The following is a 17,751-nucleotide window of genomic DNA, read 5'->3' on the forward strand; positions in this document are numbered from 1 at the left end:
CTTTCAATTTCGGTTTAGCTTCGGCTAGCAGGCCTCGTTGTGACTCAGCAGGCTAACACGCTAACTAGCTAGCAGCTACAGGCTCCTCTGATAGAAGCTGTTCCCGCTAAAATGTCGATTCTCCGCCTGCAAACGGAACCGAACTGCGGAGCCGCAGAGCCAGACTGAGGCCGCTCAGAGAAACACTCACCCCGGTCCCGATGGAGCTCATTTTCACTCAGAGTCTGGGTCCAGTGCACAGCTTTCTGCCCGCTGCTCCTGCACTTCTTCACTCACTGTCACTGTGCGCGGCCACACACGAGCTTCCGCTCATCGCCTTCACAATAAAAGCCTCGGTGGTGATTTTAAACTGTTCACTATGGGAAAACGCAGGTGACAGAGTCTCACCACACGGTCCTTTAAGCAGCTTTTCCGGCCCTTTCTATCACCTCACATGGTTCTCATCAGCACACAGAGTGAGCCCAGTTGCCATAGCTACAGCTGTGCCACATCACTGTACAGTTTGTCCTCTGACATCTGATCAGGTCACTGGTGTTTCCAACAGTTTTATTGTTGTGTGTCCAAACACTGCTGATCCAAATAAGAATCAACTCCACACACGTTGTCTCTCTCAGTTAAGGCCTAAGAATAATCAGTGATTAGTCCAATAAGCACTGGTGCTCATTAACAGTGTTTTGTTTTCCTGCACCATAAACTAAAGGTTGTGGTCAAAACAAATGACAGCCATGTGATCAAAAGCTCCAGAAAAAAACACTAAAGGGACCCAGTGGTGAGTTTATGTCGCGCGTGACTGACTGTTCGTTCCACAGAAACACGTCCACAGCAGCAGAAAAAGATGCTGTGAACAATGAAAATAGAAGGAGCACATGGACAGAACAGTAAATATCAGTAAGACATTTTCTTCAGTCAGATTTCTGCACAAGTCACTTTTATCTTAACATCCAAACAGTTCACACGGCCGCCCCACGTGGCAGCAGCACCAATCTGTTAAACACCGAAGTGGAAACTCTTCCTGGTCAGAACATCTCTGATGACGCAGTGCGGCTCATTTCTGTCTCAGCTAATATTTGCATGTAAACAAACGTGCTTTTACTGTGAAGGAAAGTTCATTACCTGTACGGCTTCCTGTTTCCGCCTTGGAACTTAACGCAGCTGTGGACATTCACACCACAGAAGAAGAGTCGTTCCGCACTGCGCGTGCTCTCTGCCGCCGCAGCAAGAGTGACGTTGCAGTGACATCACGGGAAACTGCGGTGACACGTGACACAACCGAAAAAAGGCGGAAACAAGGAAACTGGATCTTTCGCCCAATTTCACTGGATTTTATACGAACTTCAAGAAAATTTCAACGTTTAAATTAAGGTTTGACAAACTTGTACATAGTTCACTGATGTCTTCACCTTAGTTCCTGTGAATCCAGCCTGTTTCAGAGCTGCTGCCTGATCATTTGTCTTAATAAAGTTTTATTTCACAAGCTTCCTCTTCCTGTTCTGAGTTTTGTTCCTTTTAGATCCACACAGAACTGTATTGAAGAATGTTGATATAACAAATGCCTAACTGACCCCGAAAGGGTCCAGAATGTAATGTAGGCTATATTTGTCTTCGTCACGTGACCCACTCCCTCCTCGTCACGTGACCCACTCCCTCCTCGTCACGTGACCCACTCCCTCCTCACTGTGAACCTTGACCCCACAGACACGGAGCTCCTGTTGAATCCTTCAGTCACTTCCTCCTCCAGAAGACGTCATCATCTGTGACGTCCCTCCAGAAATCAGCTCAGAAACCAGACTTCCTGTTTGTCCCCCAAAGCATCATGGGAACAAACCTCAATAAAGATCATTTCATTTACACTGAAGGCATAAATTAATTCTCTATATATCAACCTTCAGACTGTCTCAGCAATGTGCTCATATTGATTAGAAATATTGATCATCGGCTCCATAGACTCACTCACACATCACACAGACTGACCCCGCCCCTCCACCCCTCCCGTCCAATCAGAGCGCTCCCAGTGAAGCTTTGACACAGACCAGTTTAAGAAAAGTGTCTGTAAAGTTTTATTCAGTCTCAGAATGACCAGGGTGGATTATACAGACCTGCTGAGGCTTAAACAACTAAAATGTTGTGAGTTTCATCATCATCATCATCATCATCATCAGCATCATCATCATCATGGTTTTACTCTTCGTCTCCATCTTGGGTCAGAACCGGAAGCTTTGGTCACGTCAGAGTGAGAAACATTCGTGATCAGTGCACTTTAGAACTACGGGAGCACGAACGGCTTCATTCTGTCGGTTTTTCACGTTACGATGAATCAAACGGAGCGACTGGGCGACGTTAAGGCGAACACACTGAAGCTCCACCGCCGGCCGCCGCATGGCGGACCCGGCAGGCTACGGCAGTGATGAGGAGGAGGATGAAGATTAGCGTTCATTAGTTAACCGATACCAACATACAAGGCTGATTTAGTGACGTCACTTTAAGAAGAACAGAACCGAGAACAGCAGCACAGGAAGTTCACCGCCACACACACACACACACCCCGCCAAAATAAGACAACAGAAGAGGAAGGTGAGGAAGATGAGGACAGAGTGACGCACTGATGAAGGCTGGAGCAGCAACAGAAGAGTCAGAACCAAACGGGACAGACGCCAGAACCTGGACCGGACTGATCCACCTAAACTCGATCCTGACTACTGACCAGCAGAACCAGTCCAGGTGGTCCAGGTGCTGCTGGAGAGAGAGGGAGAGGATCAGGAGGAAGAGAGGGGGAGGATGATGAAGATGAGGAGGACGGCGTTTGGTTGGTGATGAAGACCACAGACTTCCTGTCTTTAACCCTCTGCTCTCTCTCTCTCTCTCTCTGGTCCAGAGATCTCATGGTCGCTGTCCGTCCAGGCTCCGCCCCCAAAGTGGGCGTGGCCAGCTGGGTGTGGGCGGGTCACACTGTTAAGTGTTACCTTTCAGGACGCCCAGACAGCTCTGCAGCAGCTGGAGGTTCCCCTGCAGGGGGGGAGACAGGTGAGAACTGATCAGTGTTCAGACAGCAGACGTTCATGTTCTGATCCAACAAGAGCTGAAGTTACTGAAGGACTAGCAAGTAGCATGTTAGCAGTGTGTCAGTAGCATGTTAGCAGTGTGTCAGTAGCATGTTAGCAGCGTGTCAGTAGCCTGTTAGCAGCGTGTCAGTAGCATGTTAGCAGCATTAGAAGCATGTTAGCAGCGTGTCAATAGCATGTTAGCAGCATTAGAAGCATGTTAGCAGCGTGTCAGTAGCATGTTAGCAGCATTAGAAGCATGCATGCTAGCAGTGTGTTAGCTGCAGGTTAGCAGCATTAGAAGCATGCATGCTAGCAGTGTGTTAGCTGCAGGTTAGCAGCATGCTAGCAGCGCGTTACCTTGGCGTGTTTAAGCTCCAGCTCTGCCAGCTCCACCAGGTTCTTCCTGAAAGCCGCCACCCGCCTCGTCTTGAAGTCGATGAGCTCTGCGTTCAGAAGAGAATCCACATTAGTCCCACCCCGGGCCAACCCCCCCACAGCACTGTATCCAACAGTTGGGTCAGGATCAGGAGGAGAAACAAGGACCGGGGGTAATTTGGGGGGGGGCTGACCTTGCTTGGCGGAGTCAGAGATCTTCTCGAACTTGTGGCAGCAGAGCTGCTGGCTCGTCTCCGCCTGCAGGACGTCCCTGTTCTTGGCGCGAGCTTTGTCCAGAGCCTTGTTGGCGTTCTCGTAGTCCACCAGAGCCCGGCTCCTCCGGTACAGCAGGTCCTGCGGGGGGGGGGGCGGCACCGTCAGACAGGTTCAACTGGACTTTAAGGCGTGCACACACACACACACACAGTTGTGCTGCCACAAACAACCACTACAGCACCACAGACGGATCCATCCGCCGCAGGAAATAGTCCCGAACAGACGCTCTGTCACAAAACTACAAGTCTGACATGAGAAGTCAGTCAGACAGGAAGTCAGACAGACAGGAAGTCAGACAGACAGACCACCCAGAGGTGAGCAGTCGATCAACAGTTCTTAAATGTGAATATTTGCTGTTTTTGGGTGTGTGAGTATTTTTGGGGGTGATGAGGTCGCGCTGGGCTCCATTCCGATGTTTCACAGACAGAAAATCATCGGCAGTTTTATCAGTGATAAAAATAAGGCCCTGGCGGACTGTGAAGCGGGGGCACTCACACCTTTGCAGCCTGCGACTCTCTCAGGTAATATTTGAGCAGGTCGGCCAGCTTCAGGTCCTCATCTGCTGCAACTCGAGCTTCAATTTTCTGGAAACAAAGACGGACAGAAACAAGACATTGAAGCGCACAAACAACCGGTAGGTCATCAAGGGTTAGTTTGAGCCCGAACTGTCACTCAGACACTCTGACTGATGGAGCAGCAGCTCTAAAATCCTGTTTTAGTGAATGTAGTCTGGTGTGTGTACAGAGAGCCATAGAATGATAGCGATGCAATGTGACGAGGAACGTACCCTCGTTTTCTCAAACAGCTCCGACACCTTCAGGAAGAACCTGAAAGGGAAAAAACAGGAAACAGGTGAACAGGAGGAAGTGATGTCAGCATGTTGTGACATCAGCACATCAAAGCGGGCAGCACTCGTACTTGCAGAGGTCCGTGGAGTCCTGCGTTCCTAACGTGTAGAGAGACGAGGCGATTCTGTTGATGTCGTCTGCAGCGTCTACACACACACACACACACACACACACACACACACACACACACACACACACACACACACACACACACACACACACACACACACACACACACACACACACACACACACACACACACACACACACACACACACACACACACCTGAAGTGACATACTCTGACTTTCTGTCCTATAACCCTGGATCCTACATTTCCCATGATGCAGCTGTTCTAAAGTGAAGGAGTAGTCTGTTACTTTTGTGTGAGCGGATCATCCTGTCGGACTTCGCCGAGGCATCTTTGACTCGGTTGTGATATTCTAACAGAAACGTCTTCTCGTGCTCGAAGAAGTCGTCGACGTCCTGAAAACACACAGACGTGAGAATGAGGCGGCCGGCCGGCGGGACAGGAAGCCTCTGATGAGCCGCAGCCCCGCCCTCCTCACCTTGACTCCGGCCACCAGGACGCCGTCGGCCGACTTCACCACGTTCTTAAAGAAGTCCTCCAGCTTCTCCTTCTTGTTCTTCCCTCGGACACTCAGCTGTGGGACGGGGGGGGGTCAGAGGTCAGAAGTCAGGACGACGACATCAGGGAAACAACAATCAGACCAGGAAGTCAAACTTCATGGGAAAAAACTTCTAAGATTCTAAAGTTGTTAGTTTATGAGAAAATATTGTGATGAAGTCATAAATGTTGGAGAATCTTCTTCCCCTTTTGTTACAGAGCTCAACCAATGAGCTCTGGCTGATCAACTAAAGGTGTATTCTGCGTCCTTCATCTGATCAGCTGTCTGAGGGACAGATTATTTATTCTAGTGATCTTTAAAAGTGTCTCTGTTTCATCCTGTGATTTAAAGAACGTGTTGACACAACATCCTGCTCTCGTTTGTTCAGGTGTCCTGAGGACAGGTGTGTCACAGCGCCACCTGACCGAAGGTGTGACAGGTGTCAGCTGACCGAAGGTGTGACAGGTGTCAGCTGACCGAAGGTGTGACAGGTGTCACCTGACCGAAGGTGTGACAGGTGTCAGCTGACCGAAGGTGTGACAGGTGTCAGTGGTGACTCACGTCCTGGTTGTACTCCAGGAAGACGTGGAAGTTGAGGTCTTTCCTGAGGACGGGATGAGCTGCCACACGGCACAAAAAGACCTCGTGCATGGCGACGGTCTTCTTGAAGATGGCCAGGTACTCGCTGAGAACACAGAAGAGGGACAACACCTGTCAGCTAGTTAGTTAGTTATTAGTTAGCTAGTTAGTTAGTTGGAAAATGACTCACGCCTCCAGCTCCTGCTTCATCTTGGTGAACTCCTCCTTGGTCATGGATCCTTCTCCCTCCCCGAGCTTCTGCAGCTTCTCTCTGGACGCATCAAAGTCTGGCCTCGGGGGGGCGGGGGGGATCTAAACAACAACCAGCAGGTCAAACTGATCTCCATTTACCTCCAGCCATCACACCTGAGTCACACCTGAGCTGTCTGTGTAAAGAAGCGTTCTCTGATTGGTCGGTATCAGTCTGTATAAACTTTGTGTGTGTGTGTGTGTGGTTCTGTGTGTGTGTGTGTGTGTGTGTGGTTCTGTGTGTGGTTCTGTGTGTGTGTGTGTGTGTGTGGTTCTGTGTGTGGTTCTGTGTGTGTGTGTGTGTGTGTGGTTCTCACGATGTATCCTGCGTATTCTTCGTTCTCAACAAACGAGTCGTGCAGCCAGATGAACTCTTCATGCTGTCGGACGACCGAGAACTCGTTCTGCTTGAAGTTAGGGAGCGTGCTCTGTGGAAACAGGAAGTACATCATCAGGTCAGCTGACCAACAGAACCTTGGAGTGACACATTGGGTGCCGGATCAGAACCTGTTTTTATATCTAGACTAACTAAATGTTCTGGATTCAGATCTAGAAAGAATGAGAACACATCATGACAGATGTCTGCTGCACATCAACTGATTCTTCTTCATGTGCTCTAATGGAGGGTGGTCCTCACACAGAACCACACACACAGACACACACACAGACACAGACAGACACAGAACCACACACACAGAGACACACACAGACACACACACACACACACACACAACCACACACACACACAGAACCACACACACAGAGACACACACAGACACACACAGAACCACACACACAGAGACACACACAGACACACACACACACACAACCACACACACACACAGAACCACACACACAGAGACACACACAGACACACACAGACACAGAACCACACACACAGAGACACACACACACACACACACAACCACACACACACACAGAACCACACACACAGAGACACACACACACACACACACACACACAACCACACACACACAGACACACACACACACACACACACAACCACACACACACACACAACCACACACACACACACAACCACACACACACACACAGAACCACACACACAGAGACACACACAGACACAGACACACACACACACACAACCACACACAGACACAGACACACACACACAGACACACACACAGAGACACACACAGACACACAGAGACACACACACAGAGACACACACACAGACACACACACACACACAGACACACACATACACACACTCTCTCTCTCACCTTGGTGTGGACGGTGAATTTGACCTTGTCTCTCTCACTCAGAGCGTCAGAGATATCGACCTGCAGCGTGGCGTCTGTCTGCAGGTCCACGTTCACCGCCCGCGGCTGCAGGGAAGAGATCACATATCCCATCATGCACCACATCCGCTCCCTAACAGACATGCCGAGTTTGACGGCCGGTCAATATAAACCCGACACCAAAACATCCACAGTGATTAGAAAACCTCATCACTCATACCTGCAGAGTGTGACATCACTCAGGTGAGAGAAAACCAGCTTCCTGTTACTTGGGTGAACAGACTGGAGTGATCAGCAGGAAGGTTCCTGTTTGTACATATGATGGTGTCTAAATGACTGCAGGTACAAAAGGGGCTCAACTGCACACACACCAGACTCCATTCACTAAAACACTGATTTTAGCTCCCAGAACTCAGGAGCTGCTGCTCTGCTGCCGCCTCCATCAGTCAGTGTGTGTGTTACTGAGTGACTTTGGTGTTTTAAAGGGTCAGTTCAGATGCAATATAACATGTTAGTTCTTTTTAAATGGAGGCAGCAGCAGACCAGCAGCTCCTGAGTTCTGTGATCTAAAATGACTGAATTGTCAATGGAGTCTGGTGTGTTTGAAAAGAGAGATAAAACTGTTGTTTGTGGTGGGAGGAAAAGAGAAATAAAGTTGTGAAGAGCTCGAATTAGTTGATGGAAAAAAGAATAACTTGATTTATTTCTTCATTTCTGGTTCCAGCTCCTTAAATGGGCAGACTTCCTGCTTTTTGTATCACTGGAAACAGAATCTGGAGACATTTTAAAGACCAGACCAACAACTGACTGAACAAAGAAGCAGCAGATTAATCGATAATGAACACAAACGTTAGCTGCAAAGTAAAAAGGTCTTATTTGGAAAGTGGGGTTACTTTGTTTGTTATGATCCTTGATTTTACATGAATCAGTTAATCTGGAGTGTTTTCAGCCTGTTGGAGGGGAGTGTGTGTGTGTGTGTGTGTGTGTGTGTGTGTGTGTGTGTGTGTGTGTGTGTGTGTGTGTGTGTGTGGGTCATGTGACAGCCTGCTGATTAACAACACGTTAATGATCTCAAACTGGCCGTTAGCCCCGTTAGCTCAGTTAGCCGCTGAAGCTAACGGGTCGCTGGTCGGAACCGGTCCGTTAGCATGTTAGCATGAAGCTAACATTAGCCAGGACGGCTAACCAGGCTAGGACACCAACGCTAACGCTGCCAGCACACAGACAGACAGGCGGACAGACAGACGGACAGCTGTGCAGGTGTACAGTGAGACAGGTACACAGGGAGACTCACCCCCCGGTCCTCCTCGGAGAGGAAGTCGGGTCCGTCGTCCAGCCCTTCCTGCTGCGGAAACACAGAGCACAGAGGCGGACAGACAGCCGTTAGTTTACCGACACACCGACCGCTCACCGCCCGCCACACAACAACAACACAACCGCAACACGACCACCGGGGCCCCGGCGGCCCCCCGGGCCCCGGAACCGGGCGGATGGAGGAGAAAAACAAGAGGGAGAGGAGAGAAAAGAGGTAGACCCACCATCATGGCTGCCAACGGGTGGAGGCCGGAAGTGGTGTGACGTCACGACGGCCAGGCAGCCTGACGAGGAAGAGGAGGATGAAGGTGAGTTTATTATAATGTCAGTTTAACCAATGTTGTGATCTAAGTTCACCTCCCTTCATTATATCCAAGAGGAGGAGGTGGAGGAAGAGGAGGAGGAGGTGAGTTTATTATAATAGGGTTAGGGTTAACCAATTAGTTTAGTAGGAGGTGAAGGAGGAGGAGGAAGAGGAGGAGGAGGAGGTGAAGGAGGAGGAGGAGGTGAAGGTGAGTTTATTATAATGTCAGTTTAACCAATGTTGTGATCTAAGTTCACCTCCCTTCATTATATCCAAGAGGAGGAGGAAGAGGAGGAGGAGGAGGAGGAAGAGGAGGAGGAGGAGGAGGACGTGTGACAGGACGTCTCCTCGTCGATCAGAGCTCACCAACACAGAAGAAAGAGAAAAGGTCCCTTTAAAAGGGGAAGAAGAACATGGTGTCCACCTGGTGGGAGGAGAGCGAGGGCGGAGCAGAGAAGAACCTGAGAAGGCTTTGGTCGTGACCTTTGACCCAAGAGCTGTTCCACACTTCCACTGGTATTGATCCTGTTTCCTGATCGGTGTGATCGGTAGGTAAAGGCCGGACAGTGCTCCTACTGCGCTGCTGTTTTCTCATGGTTTTCCTAGTTTCCATGGCAACAGAAACCACCTGAGCCCACGTTAACACTTTATATTTAATATTCCACCTTTGACCAGACGTGCCGCTTCACACTCAGCTCCACTGGACGTCCTGAGCTTTCTGCCGATGGCGAGTCCTCACACGTCACCGTGGTTTAGTGTTTTCTTAGTCACTCTCTACGTCGTGGAGCCGCACTGATGGTGTGGACGTTCTGCTGAGCTCTTTCAGGACTGTGAGGAGTGCAGTGGTTCCTCTCACACAGCAGGACGGTTCGACTGCAGGACTTTTAGTTGTGATGAAATTGTTTTACAGGCTGATATTAATACTACTTGTTAATACTCGAACACCCATACTGATTTATAACGACATGATTTCTAAAAAGGTGTAAAAAAGTAACTGCACGCTAAAGACAAAAGGTCCTCGCTCCTTTGTCTTAGTAAAGAAACTGGGGAGACACCCAGTGTTGGAATCTGACATTGATTTGACTCCAAGTGAAGCAGAAAGGGTGGTCCTCACTGCAGGGGTTATTTTAGCTGGACCTCACTCCAGTGTTCGTACAGGAATGTGTGTGTACAGTGAGTGTATACAGTGTGTGTGTGTGTGTGTGTGTGTGTGTGTGTGTATAGTGTGTGTGTGTGTGTTTACAGTGAGTGTGTACAGTGTGTATAATGTGTGTGTGTGTGTGTGTGTGTGTGTGTACAGTGAATGTATAGTGTGTGTATAGTGTGTGTACAGTGTGTATGGTGTGTGTGTGTTTACAGTGTGTGTGTGTGTACAGTGTATAGTGTGTGTATATTGTGTGTGTTTACAGTGTGTGTATAGTGTGTGTATATTGTGTGTTTACAGTGTGTGTACAGTGTATAGTGTGTGTGTGTGTTTACAGTGTGTGTATACAGTGTGTATAGTGTGTGTGTGTGTGTGTGTGTGTGTGTGTGTTTACAGTGTGTATAGTGTGTGTGTGTGTTTACAGTGTGTATACAGTGTGTATAGTGTGTGTGTTTACAGTGTGTATAGTGTGTTTACAGTGTGTGTGTACAGTGTGTATAGTGTGTGTGTGTGTTTACAGTGTGTGTATAGTGTGTGTATAGTGTGTTTAGTGTGTACAGTGTGTATAGTGTGTTTAGTGTGTAGTGTGTGTTTACAGTGTGTGTGTGTACAGTGTGTATAGTGTGTGTGTGTGTTTACAGTGTGTATAGTGTGTGTGTGTGTTTACAGTGTGTATACAGTGTGTATAGTGTGTGTGTTTACAGTGTGTATAGTGTGTTTACAGTGTGTGTGTACAGTGTGTATAGTGTGTGTGTGTGTGTTTACAGTGTGTATAGTGTGTGTGTGTGTTTACAGTGTGTATACAGTGTGTATAGTGTGTGTGTTTACAGTGTGTATAGTGTGTTTACAGTGTGTGTGTACAGTGTGTATAGTGTGTGTGTGTGTTTACAGTGTGTGTATAGTGTGTGTATAGTGTGTTTAGTGTGTACAGTGTGTATAGTGTGTGTGTGTTTACAGTGTATAGTGTGTTTAGTGTGTACAGTGTGTGTATAGTGTGTGTGTGTACAGTGTGTGTTACAGTGTGTGTACAGTGTGTATAATGTGTGTGTGTGTGTGTGTACAGTGAATGTATAGTGTGTGTACAGTGTGTATGGTGTGTGTGTACAGTGTATAGTGTGTGTATATTGTGTGTGTTTACAGTGTGTGTGTGTGTACAGTGTGTATAGTGTGTGTGTGTGTGTGTGTTTACAGTGTGTGTACAGTATATAGTGTGTGTATATTGTGTTTACAGTGTATAGTGTGTGTGTGTGTGTGTGTTTACAGTGTGTATACAGTGTGTGTATAGTGTATGTAAAGTGTGTATAGTGTGTGTGTGTACAGTGTGTGTGTGTGCGTATATGGTAAACCTGCCTGCAGTGGAGCTCAGTGACCAGCAGGAGGAGACAAAGTTCAGTGATCAACTCTGATGCTGCTGACAATCAATCAATCAGTGTTTGATCCTGCTGGTCTGACCCCCCCCCTCCTCCTCCTCCTGCTGGTCTGACCCCCTCCCCCCTCCTCCTGCTGGTCTGACCCCCTCCCCCCTCCTCCTGCTGGTCTGACCCCCCCCCCCACTCTGGGGGTCCCCCTGTTGGTCCAGGAATAGAAGCAGGAGGATCAGATTCTGCAGCTGATCAGCAGCTTCTGTCTGTTCACACTGAAAACTGTTTGACTGCCCAACTGGACGAGAACTCAAAACCTGGTTCTGGTCTCTGCTGGACCTGCTGTCACATCGCAGTCACCCAGGGAGTGACACAGGCTAGGACCTTATATGGTGAGGAGTCAGGCAGGAAGTCAGAAGTCAGACAGGAAGTCAGGCAGGAGTCAGGCAGGAAGTCAGAAGTCAGACAGGAAGTCAGGAGTCAGGCAGGAAGTCAGAAGTCAGGCAGGAAGTCAGGCAGGAAGTCAGGCAGGAAGTCAGGAGTCAGGCAGGAAGTCAGACAGGAAGTCAGGCAGGAAGTCAGGAGTCAGGCAGGAAGTCAGACAGGAAGTCAGGCAGGAAGTCAGACAGGAAGTCAGGCAGGAAGTCAGACAGGAAGTCAGGCAGGAAGTCAGGCAGGAAGTCAGACAGGAAGTCAGGCAGGAAGTCAGACAGGAAGTCAGGAGTCAGACAGGAAGTCAGGCAGGAAGTCAGGAGTCAGACAGGAAGTCATTCCTTTTGGCAGCAACATTTACAGCAATGCACCATCTGGTTGCTCAGCAAATGCATCATGGGAGTTGTAGTTAATGTCTACCTCAGGTTTTATGTCCACAGGCTTCAAGAACAGTCGACGTTTTAATAGTTTTCAGTCAAAGATTTTCCAACACGGTTGCAGGCACAGGGCAGCGTGGAACCTGAAGGACCAGAGATAAGCTCTAGTCAGAATAAACACCTGTTGAACCTCTCGTTTTAAAGAACGTTGTGTAAAAGCTGATTTGTATTTATAATTGAATATTCAAAATGAGTACATTCATTTCTTTTTAATTCATTCAACACTTCTAAAGAGTTTATGCAGTCACCGTGGTTCTAATGAGGTTCGGCAAGTTGTAACTTGATTCTACTGATTTTGTAATGGCTGTAATGGGGTTCTACTGAGGTAACAGTGGTTCTAATCGGGTTCTACTGAGGTTACAGTGGTTCTAATCGGGTTCTACTGAGGTTACAGTGGGCCTAATTGGGTTCTGCTGATATTCTGCAGTGTTGAGAACATTTTCACTCCGTGGTCGGGTGAACAGTGACCGTGCAGGTGAACAGTGTGGATGAGCTCAGGTGAGCGACCTGCAGGTGAAAACGCTCTGATTGGTGGAGGCACAGACGAGGCGGGAGGCGTCAGATCTGCCACAGGCTTTTATTGCAAAGTGGCTTCCTGTGATCTCAGAAACAACGTTCCACTTTAAGGCTCCAGATGTCGTCGTGGTGGTGTCGTGGTGGCGGCGGTCGTCTCTCACTGCTGGGGTCAAATCTGCTTCCTGTAGTGTTTCCTTACAAAATAAAAGTGCGTCTAACTAACTGGTGTGACGGTTACATTCAGACTGAAAGTAAGGCGACGACCAAACAGCTAGAACGTCGGCGGGTCGACAGGAATGAAACGGCGGTAAACAAACTGGGTGACGTGAACGGAGAATTTAACCTGTAGTGTTTGAACACAAAGTGCTGGGTTCTAACCGGCTTCTTCTTCTCCTCTCGCTGCATAGTAACAGTGCGTCTGCCTGGTCTGGACAACCGAAGAAGAAACAACACTCACAATTAAATAAATAAAGTCATATGTCAAAAGCGGCGGGAGGCGGAGCTTCGCAGCGTGGCGCTCGCCTCCGACGCGACTGGCTGCTTCCTTCACATCGACTTTTTGGCAAAACTCTGGCTGAGAGAGAGACAACCTTCCCGGGGTTTGGTAGTGAGTCATTTTCTGGTTTTCTGCCAGGTGAACAGAAGTCATGTGGCAACAGTGGGAGGCGTTTGCATATCGTTATGTTAATGAGATCTCCTTCATGTTGGAAAAAAGCAAAAAGAACAAAAGAAAAGAGCCTAAAGACGCTAACTCCTTCAGGACATGGATACACACAGAGCAAGCTGCTGGGTGAAGCGGCGGTGGTCAGGTGGGGTCGGGTGCTTCGGTCCGGATGGCACGGCGGTTGGCTTGGCTCCGCTCGGCTCGCCGTCGTGACATCACAGCGGTTTGCCCTCAAGAGACACCACCACGTTCCCGCCCAGCTTCTCCGCCAGCGTGGCACGGTCCTGGATGTCTTCCAGCCCGTTCACCTGCCACTCGTGTTTGATACCTGAGGAGACACACCTCAGTCAGGGGGACACCTGAGACACACACACCTGAACCACCAACCAATCACAGCGAAGCTCAGCAGAGAACAGACGGAACCTGACAGATGTTCCAGGTGTTCAGGCGGGCGGCTTCCTGTCATTTCCCCCGTACTGTGATTATGATCGCTGCTAAACCATTAGCCCCGCTGACAGGCAGACAGACGGACAGGTCGCGGTCTGACCTCTGACCCCAGCAGGTCACATGATGGCTCACCTGTAAACTTCTTTTTGATGGCATCTTTGGAGCTGGCGTAGATCATCTTACTCTTCAGTGGAGCTCCGTCTGGAGCCCTGAGGAGAAAACACAGCAGGTCACTGAGACGCCCCCCCAGGACTACCCAGACCCACAGAGACGCCCCCCCAGGACTACCCAGACCCACAGAGACGCCCCCCGGGACTACCCAGACCCACAGAGACGCCCCCCCAGGACTGCCCAGACCCACAGAGACGCCCCCCAAAACTACTGAGACCCACCGAGACGCCCCCCAAAACTACTGAGACCCACCGAGACGCCCCCTGGGACTACCCAGACCCACAGAGACGCCCCCCCAGGACTGCCAAAGACCCACAGAGACACCCCCCAGGCCTGCCCAGACCCACAGAGACGCCCCCCCAGGACTGCCCAGACCCACAGAGACGCCCCCGGGACTACCCAGACCCACAGAGACGCCCCCCCAGGACTGCCCAGACCCACCGAGACGCCCCCCAAAACTACCCAGACCCACCGAGACGCCCCCCAGGACTACCCAGACCCACAGAGACGCCCACCAGGACTGCCCAGACCCACAGAGACGCCCCCCAGGACTGCCCAGACCCACAGAGACGCCCCCCAGGACTACCGGGACCCACTGATACCAGGTGTCTGGTCAGTACCATACCAGAAGATGAAGACCAGGTCCTCCTTCTTGGACTCCTTGGTCTCGTAGGTGGCGTCGTAGAGGGCATATCTGCAGTCGCTGGGGGGGAGGAGCTTGACGAAGCAGGCGTAGGGGTCGTCCACGGTCTCGCCGATGTCGCCCACCAGGATCTGCTTGTCGTCCTCCACGATGATCTTCTTGGTGTCGTCGCTCAGGCGGAACAGGACCGCCTTCTTCCTCTTCTTCACCTCGTCCTGGGTCGAACTCTTCCTCACCTTCATGTCGTTGAACACCCTGATGACCTCATCGTTCACTGTCACACCTGACGCCTGCGGACCACAGCGAGGGCACAGCGTTTACACACAGAGATGAAGCCGTCAGGACGGCTGGGAGGTCACGACACGACCAGGAAACCACTTCCTGTTTGAGCAGGAAGTGCATATTTTGAAAGGCGGACGGAAGCTGAGGAGCAGGAGTGAACGTCTGACCGTCCATCCGTGTGAAATGTGTGTAAATAAAGTTTTATTGCAGCGATGAATGAACAGGGTTTCGCAGAATGTCCCTTTAGGCTGCAGCCTCTGATCAGCTGACCCGTGGCGCGCCCAGGCGTCAGCTGAGCCTCGTCGCCGTCGGTAACAGGCAGCTCATCCTCACTCAGGTGGTCACTAACACACCCGAGGCCTCCGGCAGGTCACATGACCACGTGTGACATCACAAACATGACATCATCGCAAACACGATGTCACACTCTGAACAGCTGATCAGAAGCAACTTTGGATTGGTGATGTCAGACAGGCAGAAAGAAAATGGCCGCCCACTGACTCAGTTAACTACAACTCAACGATTGTAGTTATTGATCGATCGGCTGACTGATCACCCGACCCACCCGTCTGTCTAATGGTGATTCAAAATGGCCGACAGGTGGCCCCACCTGTTGTTCAGCTAGTTATAGATCAGACCTGATCAATGACCAAACCAGTTAGTCATCAGTCCATGAGGCCGCGTTGCACACACGTGGAACCTGTCCCCACTCCCCCAGTACGGGAACTGTTCCACCAGAGAGGAGAGGACCCTGGACTCTGAACCCTAGACCCTGGACCGTGGACCCTAGACCCTGGACTCTGGACCCTGGACTCTGGACCCTGGACTCTGGACCCTGGACCCTAGACTCTGGACCCTAGACCCTGGACCCTAGACCCTAGACTCTGGACTCTGGACTCTGGACCCTAGACCCTAGACCCTGGACCCTAGACTCTGGACCCTAGACCCTGGACCCTGGACCCTGGACTCACCTGGTTTACTTTGTGTTTAAAGTGTATTCTTATTCTTTCGGAGCTGTGTGTAACATAAAGCCCGTTCCCCCTGCGGATTATTAAAGGAACTCTGATTCTGATCTTTAGTATATTTCTGGTTAACAGGTCCGACTGTGACATCACCATTTTACTAACCAATCAGATAATCAATAGCAGATCAATCAGCACGCCGAGGTTATCAATGACATCATAATATTTTAATCAGTTAATGATCAGCTCTGATGACTGAACAGTTTATCTAGTTACTGTTAACTGGATAGTTAACTGGTTAGTTTGACTAGTTGGTTGGTTAGCAACTACTGTTTAGTTAATATTGGTTACTTAGTACTTTAAGCATGTAGTTACTGCTAGCTGATTAGTTAGTATTGGTTTATTAGTTGGCTAATTACTGGTACATTGGTAGCAGGTTAGTTAGTTAGTTAGTAGCAGGTTAGTTAGTTAGTAGCAGGTTAGTAGCTGAGGCCTTCTGACAGACTGCACAGTCACGGCTCTCCGTCTCTCTGCTACCTAACTAACCCGGACTAAACTACCCCCCCCCCCCCCCCCCCCCCCCCCCCCCGAACCCGGTCCTTCACATTAAACCGGTTCGGTGGGTCCAGTCGGTCAGGTTCAGTCCGGGTCCGGCGCTCCGGTGGTCTCAGTCCCGGGTGGGTGCGGGCCGGTGAGCCCAGCAGGACCACAGCGGGAAGAAGATGGCCGCCCCGGGCCACACGGCCCGAGGGCAGGCCCGCCCGGCCCGGCCCGGCCCGGCCCGGCTAGGCCCGGCCGGCACACGGCCTATCGGTTAGATAAAAGTACGACCGGTCCGTTACCGACCCCCGACTGAACCCCCTGTGGCCGGGCCCGGTGCCCGCGGAGCCTTCTGGTGGACGAAACACCGAGTAACGGCCGGCCGGAGAAGCTAGCAGGGGCGGCCGCCATGCTAGCTAACATGACGCTAACGCTACGGCCCGCAATCATAACGGTCCGCCGGGGACCCGCAGACGGACCCGGGCCACACCGGACCCGGACTCCCTGAACCGCTACCGGGCCCGGGGGGCAATCCGCCGGCCCTGCTTACCATGTTGTCCCGAGCTTTGTCCGCGCTGCTTCGCCGTCAGATAAGGGGCTTCTCCGGGGTGAAAGGTAGCGGGGAATGTGGCCGGCCGACCGGAGGAGGAGGAGGGAGGAGAGAGGGGGGGAGGGAGGGAGGGAGGGGGAGAGGGAGAGGGGGGGATGGAGGGGGAGAGGGAGAGGGAGGGGGAGAGGGAGAGGGAGGGAGGGAGGGAGGGGGAGAGGGAGAGGGAGAGGGGGGGATGGAGAGAGGGGGAGAGGGAGAGGGGGGGGGATGGAGGGAGCTTCAGCATGACTTCAGGCCTCTAGAGGTTTTCTCTCTGCTGCCAGGTGAAGCAGGACTCTGAGGCTCTGGGAGTCAGACCAGGGAGCTTCTCTTTAATTCTCTTCTTTTTTAGAGGGGCGATAGAGTCTAGTGTCATTCGCAGTGAACCTGCAGCACTATCGACCAGATAATCACTTTGGGAGGGGCTCAGATTAACATGGGGTTCATCCATAGCACAGGGACACACTGGCTGAAGTACTGAAGGAATCACCTCCTTAAAGTTGGCAACAGCACTATCAGATAAGGATCTAGTGAGGACCTCCCTGTCATATAGAGCAGAGTCCAGGAACAGGAAATCAACAGTTATCAGGTAATGGTCTGATAGAACAGAGTTATGTAGAAAGACTGTTAACTGTTCAATTTCAACACCATCAGCCAAAACAAGTG

The 17,751-nt window shown here is 50.6% G+C and overlaps 3 protein-coding genes across 4 annotated transcripts in view; all 3 read right to left on the reverse strand.

Annotated features, from left to right (window-relative positions):
* Positions 1-296, reverse strand: part of psma3 (proteasome 20S subunit alpha 3) — a 7,080-nt gene extending 6,784 nt beyond the window's left edge. Inside the window, exon 1 of the mRNA XM_070842809.1 lies at positions 191-296. Within this exon, the coding sequence (XP_070698910.1) occupies positions 191-211 (21 nt within the window). The 5' untranslated portion in view covers positions 212-296. The remainder of the gene's footprint in view (positions 1-190) is intronic.
* Positions 297-2,039: 1,743 nt separating this feature from the next.
* snx6 (sorting nexin 6) lies at positions 2,040-8,858 on the reverse strand. Of its 2 annotated transcripts, none has more exons than XM_070842380.1 (14): positions 8,818-8,858; positions 8,574-8,624; positions 7,262-7,366; positions 6,314-6,424; positions 5,938-6,059; positions 5,730-5,853; positions 5,109-5,204; positions 4,920-5,025; positions 4,611-4,686; positions 4,480-4,519; positions 4,190-4,276; positions 3,611-3,770; positions 3,399-3,484; positions 2,040-3,003 (listed from the first exon to the last, which is right to left on the reverse strand). In XM_070842380.1, the coding sequence occupies exons 1-14, from the start codon at positions 8,821-8,823 to the stop codon at positions 2,950-2,952; spliced, it is 1,224 nt and encodes a 407-aa protein (XP_070698481.1). In that variant the 5' UTR covers positions 8,824-8,858; the 3' UTR covers positions 2,040-2,949. The 2 variants fall into 2 exon arrangements, with proteins under 2 accessions (XP_070698481.1, XP_070698482.1); XM_070842381.1 differs by having other exon boundaries at positions 8,574-8,621; positions 8,818-8,848.
* A 3,976-nt stretch (positions 8,859-12,834) lies between these two features.
* cfl2 (cofilin 2 (muscle)) lies at positions 12,835-17,161 on the reverse strand. Its single transcript, XM_070842824.1, has 4 exons — positions 17,047-17,161; positions 14,695-15,002; positions 14,031-14,107; positions 12,835-13,779 (listed from the first exon to the last, which is right to left on the reverse strand). Exons 1-4 carry the CDS (start codon positions 17,047-17,049, stop codon positions 13,667-13,669), a joined length of 501 nt encoding a protein of 166 aa, XP_070698925.1. The 5' UTR covers positions 17,050-17,161; the 3' UTR covers positions 12,835-13,666.
* Between the last annotated feature and the right edge of the window lie 590 nt (positions 17,162-17,751).

Source organism: Pempheris klunzingeri, chromosome 13 (genome assembly GCF_042242105.1).
Source record: "Pempheris klunzingeri isolate RE-2024b chromosome 13, fPemKlu1.hap1, whole genome shotgun sequence".
In the NCBI taxonomy this organism is placed as follows: domain Eukaryota; kingdom Metazoa; phylum Chordata; class Actinopteri; order Acropomatiformes; family Pempheridae; genus Pempheris; species Pempheris klunzingeri.

Coding starts and splice junctions, on each gene's coding strand:
- snx6 (XM_070842380.1), bottom strand. Junction 6,060..6,313: donor AAGAATACGCAGGATACATC/GTGAGAACCACA, acceptor GTTGTTGTTTAG/ATCCCCCCCGCCCCCCCGAG. Junction 5,026..5,108: donor TCCTGGTGGCCGGAGTCAAG/GTGAGGAGGGCG, acceptor GTGTGTTTTCAG/GACGTCGACGACTTCTTCGA.
- cfl2 (XM_070842824.1), bottom strand. Junction 14,108..14,694: donor GACCTGGTCTTCATCTTCTG/GTATGGTACTGA, acceptor TTTTCTCCTCAG/GGCTCCAGACGGAGCTCCAC. Junction 13,780..14,030: donor CATCAAAAAGAAGTTTACAG/GTGAGCCATCAT, acceptor GTGTCTCCTCAG/GTATCAAACACGAGTGGCAG.